General features: G+C 32.4%; 4 protein-coding genes across 4 annotated transcripts; all 4 read right to left on the reverse strand.

Moving 5' to 3' along the window:
* Positions 1-1,652: 1,652 nt before the first annotated feature.
* Positions 1,653-3,720, reverse strand: LOC108488329 (probable polygalacturonase At3g15720). The gene is made up of 9 exons (XM_053020235.1): positions 3,589-3,720; positions 3,359-3,496; positions 3,113-3,283; positions 3,003-3,026; positions 2,708-2,915; positions 2,503-2,584; positions 2,294-2,399; positions 2,080-2,196; positions 1,653-1,992 (listed from the first exon to the last, which is right to left on the reverse strand). The coding sequence occupies exons 1-9, from the start codon at positions 3,718-3,720 to the stop codon at positions 1,762-1,764; spliced, it is 1,209 nt and encodes a 402-aa protein (XP_052876195.1). The 3' UTR covers positions 1,653-1,761.
* Positions 3,721-4,584: 864 nt separating this feature from the next.
* On the reverse strand, positions 4,585-6,951 carry LOC108488725 (probable polygalacturonase At1g80170). The gene is made up of 9 exons (XM_017793013.2): positions 6,632-6,951; positions 6,414-6,536; positions 6,187-6,324; positions 5,893-6,087; positions 5,620-5,827; positions 5,450-5,531; positions 5,259-5,367; positions 5,049-5,165; positions 4,585-4,968 (listed from the first exon to the last, which is right to left on the reverse strand). The coding sequence occupies exons 1-9, from the start codon at positions 6,632-6,634 to the stop codon at positions 4,735-4,737; spliced, it is 1,209 nt and encodes a 402-aa protein (XP_017648502.1). The 5' UTR covers positions 6,635-6,951; the 3' UTR covers positions 4,585-4,734.
* Positions 6,952-9,483: 2,532 nt separating this feature from the next.
* Positions 9,484-14,693, reverse strand: LOC108489629 (DEAD-box ATP-dependent RNA helicase 15-like). Its single transcript, XM_017794300.2, has 12 exons — positions 14,446-14,693; positions 14,203-14,316; positions 13,984-14,084; positions 13,194-13,366; positions 12,843-13,074; positions 12,619-12,737; positions 12,234-12,290; positions 11,718-11,902; positions 10,619-10,763; positions 10,449-10,532; positions 10,294-10,357; positions 9,484-9,905 (listed from the first exon to the last, which is right to left on the reverse strand). The coding sequence occupies exons 2-12, from the start codon at positions 14,313-14,315 to the stop codon at positions 9,895-9,897; spliced, it is 1,284 nt and encodes a 427-aa protein (XP_017649789.1). The 5' UTR covers position 14,316; positions 14,446-14,693; the 3' UTR covers positions 9,484-9,894.
* A 1,384-nt stretch (positions 14,694-16,077) lies between these two features.
* LOC108488963 (SPX domain-containing protein 2-like) lies at positions 16,078-16,699 on the reverse strand. The gene is made up of 2 exons (XM_053020236.1): positions 16,414-16,699; positions 16,078-16,290 (listed from the first exon to the last, which is right to left on the reverse strand). Exons 1-2 carry the CDS (start codon positions 16,612-16,614, stop codon positions 16,078-16,080), a joined length of 414 nt encoding a protein of 137 aa, XP_052876196.1. The 5' UTR covers positions 16,615-16,699.
* Positions 16,700-17,247: the final 548 nt, after the last annotated feature.

Raw genomic sequence — 17,247 nt, forward strand, 5'->3', positions numbered from 1 at the left:
CAACCAATTTTTTTAAAAAATAGTAATTTTATGCAATTTTTCCATATCATTGGCACATAATTTTGGTAATTATTTTACCATGAACTCCAAACCCAGAACCCCAAACCTTGAACTCGAACCCTGAACCTTAAATCTTAAACCTGAATCCTGAGGTTCAGGGTTTAAGGTTCGGGTTTTTGGCTCGAGGTTCGAGTTCAAGGTTCATGGATTTGGGGTTATGGGTTACAAGTTTGGAGTTCAGAGTTCTGGTTTAGGATTAAGGGTTCGAGGTTACATGGTCGGTGTTTGAGTTTAGGTTTGGGGTTCTAGATTTGGGATAAAAAATTACCAAAATTATGTGTCAATCACATGGAAAATTTTGTTGAAATGTTATTAAATAATTGGAAAGAGACTGTGAATAATATGGTGGGAACGGTCCATAAAATAATCTCTATGGATGAATGTATAATAATAATTTTATGTTTTTAAAATTTGATGGTGTGACAAAATTTTATTAGTACTTAAAAACTAATTTTTTTAGAATCATCCTAATGTAAGTTATTCCGAAATAATATATGTTGGAGACAGTGGCAGAGCCAAGATATTAATCTTAGGGGAGGAGTTAAAATTAGAAGTGTTATGTAACAGTCGATTTAAATATATAAACAATCGATTCAAAAGAAGTAATATTCCAATATAACAATCGATTTAAACATATAAAAAATATATTCAAAAGAAGCAGTATTCCAACAAGTAAGTCGAAATAGCTATTATTTGACTTGGTTAATCATGTTTTATTCCGTTTTCACAGGAATGTTCACTACTTCACAAGCTATCATTTAACATAATTTTAAATAAAGTGATCAAGGTTTTCTTCTTTCCCTTCACTTTAACTGAAACTTACTATAACATTATCTAACTATTTTTGTTTCATTTTTACACTTCTAACAAGTTAGAAACCATCTCCTAATCATTTTTTATCCAAAAGCATACACATTTCACTTAATTTTATAAGCTTTCAAGTTCCATCAATATCCTTTAATGACAACTATTAATATACTTGAGAAAACAAAAACTATTGGTACATATATGTAACACAAGTTTCAAATATTCAAAATCTATAAAAGTTTGAAGAAAAACATACCTTATAGTTCAAATTTGAAGAAAAATGATAAATAAATTTTTCTTCTTCTTTCTTGCTAAGCACCAATACGAAGAAGAAATATTATAAAAGTCTCTTCATCCTTTCTTTTCTTTTCTTTTTATTTATATTATTATATTACTTATAAAATATTATTATGTTAAATAAACTATTAAATAAATATTTATTATTATTATTTAACAAAAATATCATTCAAAAGTTAGATCTGTAGTAATTTAGGATTTTTCTTTGTTTTTATCAAGAATAAATTTTTAATATTATTTTTAATCCTATAAAAATATTGGAAGGACCTACTTATATTTTTGAGAGGGTCATAGTGTAAATTTACAAAGGACTAAATTGAAAAAATTTAAACTTGGGGGGATGGCACACTGCGCCTCAACGTGGCTCCGCCACTGGTTGGAGCGATATATTAGTTGTATTAGTCAGCGTTTGGAAGAAAGATAGATGCTGAAAAGAAATAAAATAATACTACAGATTCAATGAATTTGAAACGAAAAAGAAGTTTAGATTTGGATTATACGGGATATATGTTTTTATTAAATTCAGCGTCAATGTTTTGATATAACCAAACAAATCCTTCATCCATCTTTCTTCAAGTAGCCACCTTCTTCTCCTGGTTAAGCTTGCAGTCCCTTCACAACAGGTCTGGTATGGGTGTAGTTTCCATGAGCGTTGAAGCTGAAGGCATAGGCCTTCTTCCCTGGAACCGTGGACGTTATGTAGACATAATTGAACTGAATGTTGGTGCAACCAACATTCTGGTCGCAGCTCAAATTGATCACCTTGTCTGTGGTTGAAGTTCCAATGATGGATCTGTACGATACATCGCTGATCCTAATGCCCGATGTCTACCATAATTAGGTTCAAAAAACTAATTGTCAGCTACCATCAATATGCATATGAAAGTCAAAGCATTTGGATTCAAGTTGACTTACCTCGTTTTTGCAATTCACTCTACTGGGGCAATAATACTGGTCGATAATAATAGGGCTATCAGCTCGAATGAACCTGATTTTCTCGAATGAGATCCTCCGTGCAGTTCCAACGCCTCCCTACATATAACATGAAAATGTTTTTAGTTAAAAGTTAATAAGATAGATACCTAACTTGTTGACCAAGTTGCTTGCTTTGCTTTACAATATCTAATACCTGCCATGTTTTAATTCTGACTCCTGTCATGGTTCCTTTTAAAGTACAATTTCGCACATGTACTTCCTCCACCGTGTCCTCTCCATGAGCACCCAATGCTCCAATGCTGCAATTTGTACTTTCTTTTTCAAACAAAATCTATACATTTTGAATATGATCTACGATGTGTAAATTAAAAAATCAGGACATTTCTCTTTTTCCGTACTGACCTGATGCCATGCCCAGGGCCGCATGCAATGCCAGTAATATTGATGTGGGATGAACCTGAGCTAATAGCTATGCAATCATCCCCTGCCACCATTGCACACAGTGATAACAAAGTTCAATATCAAAAAAGTCCACACTGCTTAGCGCTTATCCAATAATATGAAAAAAGAAGTTTTTCATGGTCAACATCATATATAGCCAAAGTACCAGTGCCGATGAAAGAATTCAGTATCTGAACGTTGCTGGAACCGGATATATCGATACCGTCAGTGTTAGGGCTTGTTTTTGGGGCACTTATATGCAGGTTAGAGAAGGTAACATCTTTGCAATTGGATATAGTAATATGGTTTCTTTGGCTATTAATGTGTCTTATTCCCTTGAGCACAAGCCCATTGCAACTATAAAAAGTCAGTGCCTGTCAACAAACACAGATAAGCCATTAATTAATTATAAATGTTATTGCAGATAATTAATATCAGCATAAAAGAAAGTTTGTGCTTACTGTTGGTCCTTTGCAGGTTACACCCTGGAGAAAGAAAGTACACATATATAAGAATTTTTCCCAAGATAACAAGAAGGAAGAATAATGAATTATTTTCAGTATTGACCTACCTTTGGAACCTTATGCAAACAAGGCTGTGACCACCATGCAGCCCCTCGGCCATTAATTGTGCCAGATCCAATGATGGTAAGTCCGTTTACATGTGTGAAGGCAAGCCACCTGTTAATGTGAAAACCTTTCCATGCCATTTTGGAATTGGGTGCAACGATGTTTCCTGACATCTATGGTGTCAAGTTTTCAATATGAGCCCCATTCATTACATGTACAAGATATATACATATATTGATTATATTTACCAATACATGGATAGAAGTGGGTTTGCAGGGACCGCTAAAAGTGACAGGCTTCAGTAAGAATATCTTCGTCGCTGGTATAATGAGGATTGGATTTCTTGAAGGAGCATTGCAGGTAGCTTTCCATGCTTTGGAAAAGGCCTATGAATTTTATCCAAAACAATGTTAAACCCATAATTGAATAACTAGCTAACATAAATAAAGGAAATGATAAGATCAGTGGAAGAATTTACAGCAGAATCATCGGTTTTCCCGTCTCCCACTGCTCCATAATCTACCACATTAAATAAACTTGTTGCACCACTTGCTCCTGGTGTGAGGACGTACGAAATTGTAATAAAAACGGTGAAGATCAGTTCCTGCATCAACCATAATCTTTATCAATTTAATTTAGCAGTCGAAAAATGGCCAAGATCTATGTTTGAGAGACATCCTCGTAGCTAGCTCACCATTTTGGATACTATGGTAGGGGAATATAATATATGACGATAACAATATGGAGAGATTGAGCATATATATATATATATATATAATGATGCAGATGAATTTGGTTAGTAAAAAGAAGAATGAATGAACTTCTTGTGCAAGTTCCTTGTTGCTTAATGCAAGCGAAGATTGGTGAATGGGTAGACTTAAGTTTAAGATATACCCAAGAACAACAATTTTATTGGATCTGGTGCTGAACATGAGAAGTAGCTAAATTGATGGGAAAACACATGGCATAACCAAATACCAATCAACTGTGTAACAAGTCTCTGGTTCTTATATCATGTCTAAACTGTATTGCATCAGCCCATGCGTTAATTTGATAACCAATAAACCCTAAGCCAAGCTCTTAAATTTAAGCAATTTAAAATTGGTGTGGAATCTAAAGCCTAAGACTAGGAAAGTATTTTTTAATAAACCGGTTGTACGGGCCATTTTCACTCTACGTGACTGGTCGTAGGGATCAAAGCTGCATGAAGTGGTTTTTAAATCATACTCGGCCCAATGTTTGTGAGGGGATCAACCATTTTAGGTCAAATCGTCCCTTCTTCTTTTTTAAGTGTTATTATATAAAGCTTTGTAAATCAATAACTTATAGTAAACTCAACTTACTGCTTAAAGTTTAATGACTTCAATCTTACTAATACAATCAAAATTTCATTTATAAAAATCACTCAAATTATTTAGGCATTACTTTATAAAATTCACAAATTAATCAAAAAAACATAAAAATGGGAAAAACATTCCTCAATTGAAATGATTTCTTATTATTTCAATTTTGAACCATGCATGCACCACAAATTACAAAGATTCCAATTATTTTCAAAATCTTGGATGAATGATTATACAATTCAGGCCTACAAATCAAAAACCATCCACACATTGTCCCTCGCTCAAATTTTAAGACATGATTTTGGCTCTATGATTCCTCTATTCAATCCAAACGCATGGTTACAGCTAGAAACCAATTGGTTGAATTGATGAGTTGCCGACACCAATCGAACGTTGTCTAATGTAATTCCCGTGCATGGAACATTATTGCTGCAATTCAGATTGATCGCCACTTCCGTCTGTGATGTCCCTATTAATTTTGAGTACCTTACATCGTTGATACGAACTCCGGTGTCCTGTCCAGATTTTCAATTATAAATATCGATATTTAACAAGAGATTCAACAGTTGAATTTATGCATATATGAACATCTCACCGTTGGCTTGCATGAATCCAGCTTATCACAGTAGTACTGATCAATGATAATTGGATTTTCTACGGCCGTGAAGTTAATGTTGGTGAATGTCACATTTTGAACAAGACCTCTGCCTGTCTGCATATATATGTGGAATACAAATTTAACTTTACAATTTACTCACTCATATTTTTTTGAGTTTTTATTGAATTTTGTTACGAAATTTATTACCTGCCATGTCTTGATTCGAACCCCATTAGTTGTCCCATGGAAGCTTACTCTTTTCACTTTAATGTTGTTTACTTGAACTGCTTCTCCATCCCTTCCTAGGCTTCCAATACTACATGCCCAAACCCAAACCCATTGAAATGGACCTCAAAGTTAATCTTATTTTTGGTCTTTCAATACAAAATGCATCTTACCTTACACCATGACCAGGACCACACTTAATGTCATTAATTTTGATATCATAAGTCTTGTCACCAATGGAAATACAATCATCACCTGTTTCATCAAGGATGAAAAATGTTTAAGTATCACTTGCAGCCATCCATTCTTTCAATGTAATCAAAGAAAAAGACAGTCAAATTACCGTCAGCAATTTGTGAATTATGAATGGAAACATTACGGCCGAACTGAATGTGTATGCCGTCTGTGTTGGGGCTTGTTCCGGGTGATTGTATATTCAAGAATCCCAACTCGACATTTTGGCATCCTAACAGTAATACATGTGTTTGGGGGCTGTTGTGAAAATTAGTGTTCAACATTTTAAGGTTGTTGCAGTTCTGAAATCTGAGGGCCTACAAGAAAAACACAATATAGTCATTATATGCTATTACAAATAGGCTTTTTTAGACATGCTTACCGTTGGTGCTAGTGTGAAACATCCCTGACCAGGATGATATCTGCATGATCGGTCCCACCAGCCCTTGCCACGTCCATCTATGGTGCCAAAGCCAGAAATTGATAGACCGTTTACGCCCTCAAATGCTAACCATGTTGACAAATCGGATGCGTTCCACTGATCAGGACCATTGGGTGCCAAGATAGTTCCTGAGAGCTGCACAGGTTTTATTGCCAATTTACTCACGTTACGCTGGGAAAATATTTTGGATTTCAGTGGGAATCTTTGTAATTAATAGTGTTTATTGTCACTTACCATGACATTTATAGTGCCAGACTTGCAGGGGCCTGTGAATATTAATGGATGCACCAAAAATTGTTTTCCTTTTGGAATAACCAAGGAAGCACTACTTGCTGCTTCACTGCATGTGTCCTTCCATGCCTTCATGAACGCCTGAATTCCACACAATTCTGAGTAAAATAGCTGAAAACATATAAGCAAATTCAAGATTTCATAAGCTGAAAAGTGGGAAAAAATTTTACCAAAGAATCGTCAGTAATGCCATTGCCAGAAGCTCCATAACTTAGAACGTTAAACTCTTTTGCACTAATAGAAATTGTTAACAGTGAGACCACGCAAATAGCATATGAGATTGATAATGAATCCTGCAACAAATTTTAAAAGAAAAAAAATGGGATTTCCAACCAGTTAGATTATGAAAGCAGACTGGGTTTAAAATGTAGAGAGTATATTTTCTTACCATTGTACGCAAAGACAGAGAGGGGAAGGCAGGCCTGTGTGGTTCTTATGAAAAGTTGATTATTTATAAGGTGAATTTCGATTGTTGGTTTAAGGAAGGAAATGCTGAATTGGACATATCATTAATCTAGAATCTGCCAAAATTTCCAGTTATAGATTTTGCCTACAGCTGCAATGTAAATTTTCCTTACATGGCTCAGTGATTCAGATTGGATCGATATATATTTATAATGGCTCTCATATCTCTTTCTACATTTTCATAGTTTTCTGTTTTTGCTTAATCAAAATGAAATTTCATGCCATCATCTTACCAAAATCAGAAACCAAATCATATGTCAATTAAAGGTAGTTCATTTTCACAGTTTTTAAATATTAAAAAAAAATCACAAATTTTAAACATTTATTTCATTAGCCAAGCTATTCCAATGCACAAGTTGATTAACATGTCTTTATTTGTCCAATAAAGTTGGTAGTTTTTACAAGCAGCTTTGAACCTCTGATTAAAAATCACTATAAATTGGTTGAACCCGAATTTTTTATTTTTTTTTAATTTTAATTGAATCAGTTGGACCAATAAACCGGTGATCTAACATTCATTTTTTTTAAAAAATTATTTTCCATTAAACAGGGGCGAAGCCAGGGGCTGGCATGGGCCCCAGCCCCCCTAAAATTTTAGGTTTTAAAAATTTTAAATTAATAAAGGTAAAATTATACTTGGGCCCTTCTAAAATTATAAAAATTTGATTTAATCTTTTATAAATTATAAAGATATAAATTATAAAAAATTAAAATTTTATCCGGCCCTCCTAAAAAAAATTTCTGGCTTTGCCCCTGCCATTAAAGCTAAACTATTCTAATGTAAAAAAATACATTCCAAAAAAAGTGTATATGCCTTCTGGGTAAAAGTTATAAGTCAAATTAAAGAGCCTCAGAAATTTAAACATTATATTTCTTGGTCATAAGATTCTGTCTCTAAAAGAAAAAAACAAAAACTTTTTGTTCATATATTAAAATCTTATTTCCATTAGACTCATAAGATAGGTAATAGAGCAGCTCATACCTTAGCAATGGTAGCTTTTATGTTATGTTGGCTACCATTTTTGGGATTTAATTCTAGATATATTTTGATTTTAAATGCTATTGATGGTGTAATTAATGAGAACGTAATGACTTAATCTTTCTCTTAATTAAAAAAATATAGTATATATAGATAATATCTCTCACATAAAATATCTCTTAATTAAAAGTTTAAAACAAAATTTTTAAAATTTTATTTTAATTGATAAATTGATATTGGTTTGCACAATTTTCTTTCAACATCCTTCAACTTGGTTCAACTCTATATAAATGCAAAACATTTTTAACAATAAAATCTATTTTTATTTCATTAAAAATACAAATTATTTTATTTTGATTAGATACCTCTTGTTTATTTTATTTATTTTTTACTATATTAGTAACATTTTATTTATGTAAAATCATATTTTAATTTAACTATATTTAGTAATTATTTTACATGTTTTTATTGTGAAAAATAAGTATCATATGCATTTTCATATTTTCATTTTCATTTAACAAACATGATTTTTTCAATTTTAAAATTAAAGAATCAAAATTATTTTTAAAAATAAAATTAATTAATTTAATTTATTTTTATTATATTAGTAACATTTTATTTATCTAAAATAAATTTTTAATTTAATATTTAGTAGTTAGCTTACATGTTTTTATTGTGAAAAATAAGTATCATATGCATTTTGATATTTTCATTTTCATTTAACAAACATGATTTTTTAATTTTAAAATTAAAGAATCAAAAACATTTTTAAAAACAAAATAAATAATTTTATTTAATTTATTTTATTATATTAGTAACATTTTATTTATCTAAAATCATATTTTTAATTTGATTATATTTAGTAATTATTTTATATGTTTTTATTGTGAAAAATAAGTATCATATTTTCATTTTCATTTTCATTTAACAAACATAATATTTTATAATTTTTAAATTAAAGAATAAAATTATTTTTTAAAATAAAATTTTTTTTTGAAAAACAAATAAATTGTCAAACCGTAAAAAGCCAATCCCGCAATGCGAGAACATATTCCTCATATTATTTATTTTAAACTTTTCTAACTAATATGAAACCAAATGAATCAATGACATTGCAAACCTCAATAAAGGCTATAAGATAGATTAAAGAGCTTCAGAAATTCAGATATCATATTTCTTACCAAATATAGGGATGACAATAATTTTACTTATTTGATTGAGGCGAAACTTAAAAGGGTGTTGGAGCGTTGGTGGATCGAGCTTGTGCTTTGGCGTTTTGGTCCACCTAGTTGGCTAGGAATGAAATTATGTAAAGTTTGATAAAATTAATCTTTATTACGAGTGAAAGTCAATAAATCATGAAAAAGTAAATTAATTCTTAAGAATCTTCATAATCGGATAACTTTTTCTTTTTTGACAAGGATATGTTTGGCAAGATACGCACTGGTTTATACGTCCAAAGACTCACTCTACTTTCTGATATAAGATTAATACATCCTACCTATTTTTTTTAGAGTGTTTAACATGCTCTAATACCACATGTTATGGATTTTAGAAAATGACACCCAAAAGTTAGTACATAAAGACCATACTATAATCCAAATCACATAAATAGCCTCAACATTGACTTTGTGCTAGCTTAATCTAGCCTGCAATATCAACATTGCCATCTATAGCTTTTGATAGAAGATACCAATTGTTGATGAATTGGTGCTGCTAGACCAACAGACTGAGAAATGATCGGTACATTTCTAGATTCTTAATTCTAATAATTAAGATAGGGTTAATATGTAGAATGATTCCCAAATACTTTGCTTATGATTTGATACATTTAAAAGAACATATATACAAACTTTATATAATACAGGGTTATCAAATATAAAACAAAACAGAAACCTCAGATCAACCTGGAACCAACAGTACTCATTGATAAGAAAAATCCCAAAATTAGGAGAGGAACCCCAATCCAATTTCAATCCACCAAGTACACTACAGATTCAGTCTTAATTGCAACAATTAAAATAATCAGTAGAACATCGAACAAAAATGATAATTTGAGCAGATGTCTCTCACCTATTAACATCAAGACTTTATAAAAACACCCTATAGTATACAACAATTCTCAGTTCTGGCAAAGCCCTTTCATCTCCGAATCGAAATCAGCCAGCCAAAAAGAGTGCTTGAATGTCTAGCAGCAACAACTTCTATCATGATGGCACTACAAAAAAGAAAATATAATCTAATAAACAGCCAACAGAAGGAGAAACTTAGAAGCAAATGAAAACAAATTTTGTGATTTTTAGTACCACGTCATTCATTCAACAAGCAACATAATAGCCAGTTGCACCACTTTCAAACATAACTTCCTCCAACCCAATTCATATTAGCTTCATTTCTTTATGGTCTTCAAATCATTTGTAACTATATGCAAATACATTGTGACCAAATCTTGTACACTAAAGCATTATTTTAAATGAACTGTGCCTAGAAACTGTAATTAAAGTCCCATATCCATGAATGTAATATGTTTTGACATACTCAACTTAGCAAACTATTATGCACGAGTGCATCAGTCATATAACATTGCATAGTAGGTAATTTCTTACTGTATGTCGAAGTATCAATTTGCTCAGGAAGCTCCTTTATATCGACCTCAAACCTTTCCTGAACCTGAAACCATTTAAGAATAAATAGTTATTAAACAAAAGGGATTATATAAATGGAGATAAAGTACAGAAAACCAAAAACAGAAATCACGTACCTGATTAAGGACATCAGAGTCTGATGTTGATGAGACAAATGTAATTGCAAGCCCCTTGGTGCCGAACCTGCCGGCTCTACCCACCTGCAATAACAGAGAACCACAGAAAGTGATAGAAAGTCGAGGTGAAGATGAATTTAGTTCAATTGCAAAGCCAGAAATAAACTTACCCTATGCAAGTAGGTATCAGCAGAATCAGGCATGTCATAGTTGATTACAATGTTAACACGCTCGATGTCAATTCCCCTTCCAACTAAATCTGTGGCCACAAGAATTCTTTTATGCCCTTCCTTGAAATTCTTGTATCGTGTCAACCTTAAAAAATAGAAAACAAATAGCCTCTTTAAGGATAGCCACAATCACACAAACACCCATTCCATAAAGAAATTTCATACTAAAAGAAAATCACTGAATGTTAATGCCAATGACATCAATATACAAATATTCATTTACACATCAACTTCATCAACACTACTGTCCTAGAGGTTAACACCTTTTTCACCAAAGGATGATCAGGGTTAGGGAAACAAGAGCTTTAAGAACTTTGAAATGGCAGAAATGATTCGGTAGACACAGCTACGACTGACAAAATACATATTAATAATTAAATAATCTTGTTACTAGTAGCATAGAAGTACAAGTCATGATACAAGTACCCTCTATACCAAAACTTCATGCATCCGCTTCCAACGACAAAGCGCACACAACTGCACGAAAAGGATAATACAGAAAAAAGAAATACCCCCAAGACAACCTCATGTTGTCAAGGGAGTGTGCCTAGGCTTTGCACATTAGCTAGCAATGGACAACAGAAGCACCTGAGACCGCATCGTGCAAAGCAAAGTTTTCTATAAGAAATAAGCATATTTTTTTTTAAATAAAAACTGCCTAATTGGGGTTCTCTTTAATTTCTTTACTTTTTTCCATTAGGTGTACCCTTACCATTAAGATAGGGGGAATAATGTCAAACTACTATGAATGTTACTAACGGAACTAAAATAAAATTTTGCATGTTTTGGATATAAAATGAACAAGTCTTCTGGAGTTATATGTTATATTATTTTATATTTATATACACACACATACATATACATATTATGCCTTCACTAAAAACGGCTTCTCAATTCACTTCTACACTAATGCGAAAATATCGCAAAAAACCAGGCATTGATGCCACAAAGAAAGTCAATATACCAAAATTAATGCATGTCATAGATAAGTGATACTTTGGCCATCATGCGCTCCAAAAATTAGAGAATGCATACATACCTTTCTTCCTGGGACATTCCAGAGTGGATGCAGATAGAGGGGAAATTGCACTCCACAAGTAACTTGTTGAGCTCAGCTGCTCTGTTCACACTTTTGACAAAAATGACTACTTGGTTGAAATCCAAGGCATCAAGAAGGTCATTCAACTTGCGATTTTTCTCTAGCTCACTCAATTTAATGTAATGCTGCACAAGTTTAAAAAAATATGGATTAAACAATGAGCCTATATAGGAACTACAAGGGCTGGAAAGAGGAAAATAGGAGAAAACAAAGATCAAGGTTTCCTTGTTTGGATGCTGAGAAAATGAAAGAGAATTTCTTCTAGCCAATCAGAATTTTTCAAGGAGGAATCTCCATTCACAAATCCTTCTGATTTGAAGGATATGAAGGGTTAGATCCAGATCCCTTCTTGACCGCAGAGAATTATCAAAGCAAAAAGTCACCTCTACACCCTTTACCTTACCTTCCAGTTCAAACAAAGCCTGTTAAAAATGCAGTGATTAGCAGCATGCATACCTGTACCAGACCATGAAGAGTCAACTTGGCTTCATCATCAACATAAATTTCCATGGGCTGCAGCAAAAACATAAAACCAGACCATCAAAGGAGAAATATATTTCTAGAACAGCCCAACGCAGACAGCAAAAAATGACAAAACAACCACTAACACAAGACTTCAAACCATTAAAAACATAGTAGAATCTGAAAATAGTACATTGCAAAAAATCCAGAGATTTCTAGCATGAAGTTGTGTAAATAGCAGTTATATTTCAAAAGCAATCAATTTCTAAAAGTATGTATCCTTTACATTAACAAAGGAACATAAAAACAACATATTACCCACATATGATAGAGAATTAAAGAGACAACAGGATAGAAAGTAAAAAAGAAGTGTATTTACATCTTGCATAAATTTCTTGCACACAGGTCGAATTTCCTTGCTTAGTGTAGCTGAAAACATCATCACTTGCTTATCATGTGGAGTCATCTTGAAGATCTCTTGCACATCTCTCCTCATGTCTGTACAATTTGAAAAATAAATAAATGAAATAATGGCAATTGATAATAAAAAGTGCCTCAGTGAAAGTAAACTTGCAGCAGAATTATGGAAACTAGAAAGTATACCAAGTGACTCAAGCATCTTGTCACATTCATCGAGTATAAAATGCCTAACATTCTTCAAACTAAGATCTTTATCCCTGGTAAGAGCCAATATCCTTCCAGGTGTCCCAACAACAATATGAGGACATTCGTTCTTTAGTAAATCCTTGTGAACCTTGATATTGACACCACCATAGAAGACAGCAACTTTAATATCTGGTAGATAAGTACTGAACCTCTCAAACTCATGGCAAATCTGTCAAAGGGTAGAGGAAGTAATACTTGGTAAGAATGAATTCAGTGATGAAATGGCACTGAAACACCCTCAACTGGCATGCTAATTCCAAAGAATAAATTCAAGACTCTAAAACCCACCTGGTACGCTAATTCTCTAGTGTGACATAGAACAAGTGCGGCAACTTGCCCAGCAACAGGCTCAATTTGCTGAAGAGTTGATAGAACGAAAACAGCTGTTTTCCCCATTCCAGATTTTGCTTGGCAAATCACATCCATTCCCAGAATAGCTTGAGGGATGCACTCGTGTTGCACTAATGAAAAGAAAATAAAACCGTAGTAGACGAACCCTCAGTAAATTATAAATGTTCTTCTTGATCCTTTAATGGAAAGATTACCAAACCAGTTATCGTGTCGTAATGATGAATATAGATATCGTGATTACCTGAATAATACAAGCTTGAACAAGTCAGAATCAAAGAACAACCAAACCAGATCAAGCGAATCAGGCAAAGCAGATGAAGCATATTCATATATAAACTGTATGTTCAGCCGTAGGCAAGTCCAACTAACTTAGAATGAATGAATTATTAAAAATTTTATTAAAAACAGTATATATAAAAATAAAATAAAATAAGAGTTTAAATGAACAGTTTGAATCAACAGAAAAGAAAAGCTATGATAATTTTGAAGACTTTCATGCCTAGACAAATTAAGTTGAGAAAATATAATTTCAAGGCAAAGTATTTCAAAGATTACTATAAAGCATATCCTGTAACAACAAATGCTTCATCCAAAACAGTAAATCAAAAGAATAAAGCACCAAACTTGTATACTGCCCAATTATAAGTCACTAAAAGCAAGAAAAACAAAATGACTTAATGCATGGAATTCACGAATGTTAAAATCAGACATGAGTTTAAAACTTTGCCTTCGGAAGGATGTTCAAAACCAGAATCCACAATAGATCGAAGCAGCTCCGGTTTCAGCAGAAAGTCTCTGAATCCCGAACTGTGAATTCCAACATACCCCCTACACCACATAAAAAAGAAATGAAACAAATTAAAATCAATTTGCTTTACACTAAAACTAGCAGATTATATTAGAACATTGTTTTCCTTAAAAATATTTATAAATTAAAATGACTAACTTCTTAGCAGAATCAGCAGCCTTAGTGGAGGCAGAGTCAGGGGCTTTTTCATCTTCTTCTTCGTAATCGAGAAGCTCTTCCTCGTAGGCGTCGTTGTCCTTTATCTCCCCCATTCTAATCAAGCAATAAAATGAAACAAAAAAGAATCAAGCTTTATTTCAAAAACTAAAATAATAACGAAATCATAGTTGGGTTTTTGAAATATTGTAGAAGAAAGAAACAGAAATGTAGAAGAATCCGTACCTCTGAGATTCAAGAAAAGATGAGATTTTCTTTTTTTGCACTTTGATTTTGATAAGTCGAAAAACACTAAAACAGGGGACAAAATGAAAATTTTGAAAAGGGAGGGGGGAAATAGAGAGGGAGAAGATAAAATAAAACCCCAGATCTAGGGTTTGAAGAGGAAATAATTTGTTGAGGGACGGATTTGGCCTTACCACTTTAGGCTAGGATTTTTATTTGGACAAACTTTAGCCTCCGATATTTTGAGAGTTTTATTCATTTATTTAAAATTTAATACGACACCCAATACGTCCCATTCATCCGCTTGTCACTTTTCATTAAATAATTTTAAAGAAATACAATAAAGGTATAAAATTATTTATTTAATCATATATCCTTTTCATTAAATAATTTAAAGGATAAAAATAGTATTTCACATCTTAAAATTATTTTTCTCAACATTCCCCAAATTGTGATAAATAAAAATTAAAGGTTTGTTGTATATAAATGTTACGGTTGAAAAGTATTTTCATCTGTACTTTTTAAGAAAAATGTGATAGAAAAATATTGTGAAAAATATAATTTATTAACTTTTGCTGCTTTCTAGTACTGTAAAAATTGTTGTTGAAGGTTATAATATTTTTTATAGACATTATAGTAAAAATAAAAACTAATTAAATTATATAATATTTAAATAATGGTACATGAAATATAAATTATTTGTAAAATTAATGATTTACAAAATATTTTAAAATTTTAAATATGATAATAAATGATATTTAAATAATTTAATATAATGATATATAGAATATTTAAATAATTTAACATAGTGATACATAAAATATAAAATTAAATTTTTTTCTTTTACATATCTTTTAAATAGTTAATATAAATATTTCTTACTTGTAAATGAAAAACCAAAATATGTATATCTCAAGTAGAAAAACACAGTAGCTTTGACTCCAAAAATCAGATAATTTTCATTAGTTTGTAGAATGGAAAAAAAAAATTAGAAATTCCAAATGCAATGAAAACCGAGACCCAAGTAGTTGAAAGGAAAGGAAAAATGGAGTGGCGTAGAAAGGATCTTACTTTCCATTCACTTTGTTTTAGTTCATTCCAATTAAAGTTGGTGTAGAAAGGAGGGAATATGGAGGAGGAGAAGAGGGGATTGAGAAATGGGATTAATGGGTTGGAAATGAATTTTAATATGCTTCATTCTTTAAATTAAAATTAAAGACTCAAATTTACCTCTATTTGGGCGTTGTAATTGAAGAAAACGAAAAGATAAGAGGAGAATATTCAATCATTTATAACAACAACATTAACATACAATTCATATATAAAACAGGGATGTGTAAGGCAATGGAGCATCATTTTCCTTTCCGCTCCGTAACCGTGTTAAGCCATGCCTTTGCTATATAGCTGGTAAAATACTTGTCATGCCATCAAAAGCTAAACCAAGTTTTACAGAAAAATTGGTCTTTATTACGGATCATTGTGGCGGAGAGAGGCGCTCAAGTATAGCTTCACACCCTCTAATGAGATTGTAAAGCAACTCGGTAGAGAAGAATGGCTGTTGCAGAACCCTGGGCATGTAGGATGCGCAAACTCGTCCACCTGCTCTTTTCTTGTGCTTCTTCACAATCTTCATCAACCCTGTTTTGTTTCACAGCTTGAAAAAATGGTTGCAAGTGCAAAGATTCGAATGTAAATCATGATTAAAAAATAGGGTGTATTACCTGCAAAGTTAATGACGCTGTAATGGAGTAGCATCACCATCTCTGAATGAAAAGCCAAAATTTCCTTGAGCAATTCCAACATTTCTTCATGGCCATTTATGTTTTCAGCCTTGCTTTCAAGCTCCTGAAACACCAAAACGTATAACAATTTCTTTGAACCAAAATGAAGGGGGAAAAAAACTCAAGTTTATGATTTTAATTCCTTTTCAAGGGAAAATCAGATATGAAAAGAAAGAATTAGTATTACCCTGAAGAGGATGATATAATCTTCCTCTTTGTCAATGAAAAAGTCATTGACCTTATCGAGTTCCCTGCCTAATGAGTGTCTGAAGCCCATGTCTTGTCTCAGTTTCAGTTTCTTCTTTAATGCCTTGTAACACAAAAACTTGCGTTCCCATTGAGGTAAGCTTCTTGCGATCTCAGCTCTGTGTCTTTTTCCATGTTTCATCTCTTCTTCTCTCCCTGTTAATATTCCAATGGTGGGTGAAGAAGAGGGTTAATTTGTACATATATTTATAGCTTTTAGGAGACCATATCGGTGAAGTTTGGAACAATGAAGATAATACCGAGGTAGATTATGGGATATTCCCTTGATGCCATTGGAAGAATTCGAGTATTTTTACAAAGCTGCCTTGTCAATATTTTCTTAGCAGTAGCACTCATATTCATATATATATATAATATTCGATCTAAAGTATATATCTTCCTCTAAAGTATCGCAAAACCCCGAAATACTGGTTAGATAGGTAAAAAGAAAAGCGATTGCTTTTATATAAATATAAGAATATACTGCATTATCCTTTAGGATATACGAACGGTAAATCAGTTGACTGCTTCCAAAATCTTGGCAAAGAGATTGTAGCGATAAATACAAAATCTCCGACGAGGGAGGGTTGTCTTTTATGTTTCATGCATTGATGAGTGAAAATGTTGGCAACTTGGCATTGGTATAAGCTTTTCATTCCACGTTTCTTCAATGTTTTCGTTGTTTCCCACGTCAGAAAAATTTCCCTACACATTACTAATTTTGCATTTACTGCAAAAAGTCTTCCGTACCATGATAAACTACTTAAGAAAGCTG

This window comes from Gossypium arboreum, chromosome 10 (genome assembly GCF_025698485.1).
Source record: "Gossypium arboreum isolate Shixiya-1 chromosome 10, ASM2569848v2, whole genome shotgun sequence".
In the NCBI taxonomy this organism is placed as follows: Eukaryota; Viridiplantae; Streptophyta; class Magnoliopsida; order Malvales; family Malvaceae; genus Gossypium; species Gossypium arboreum.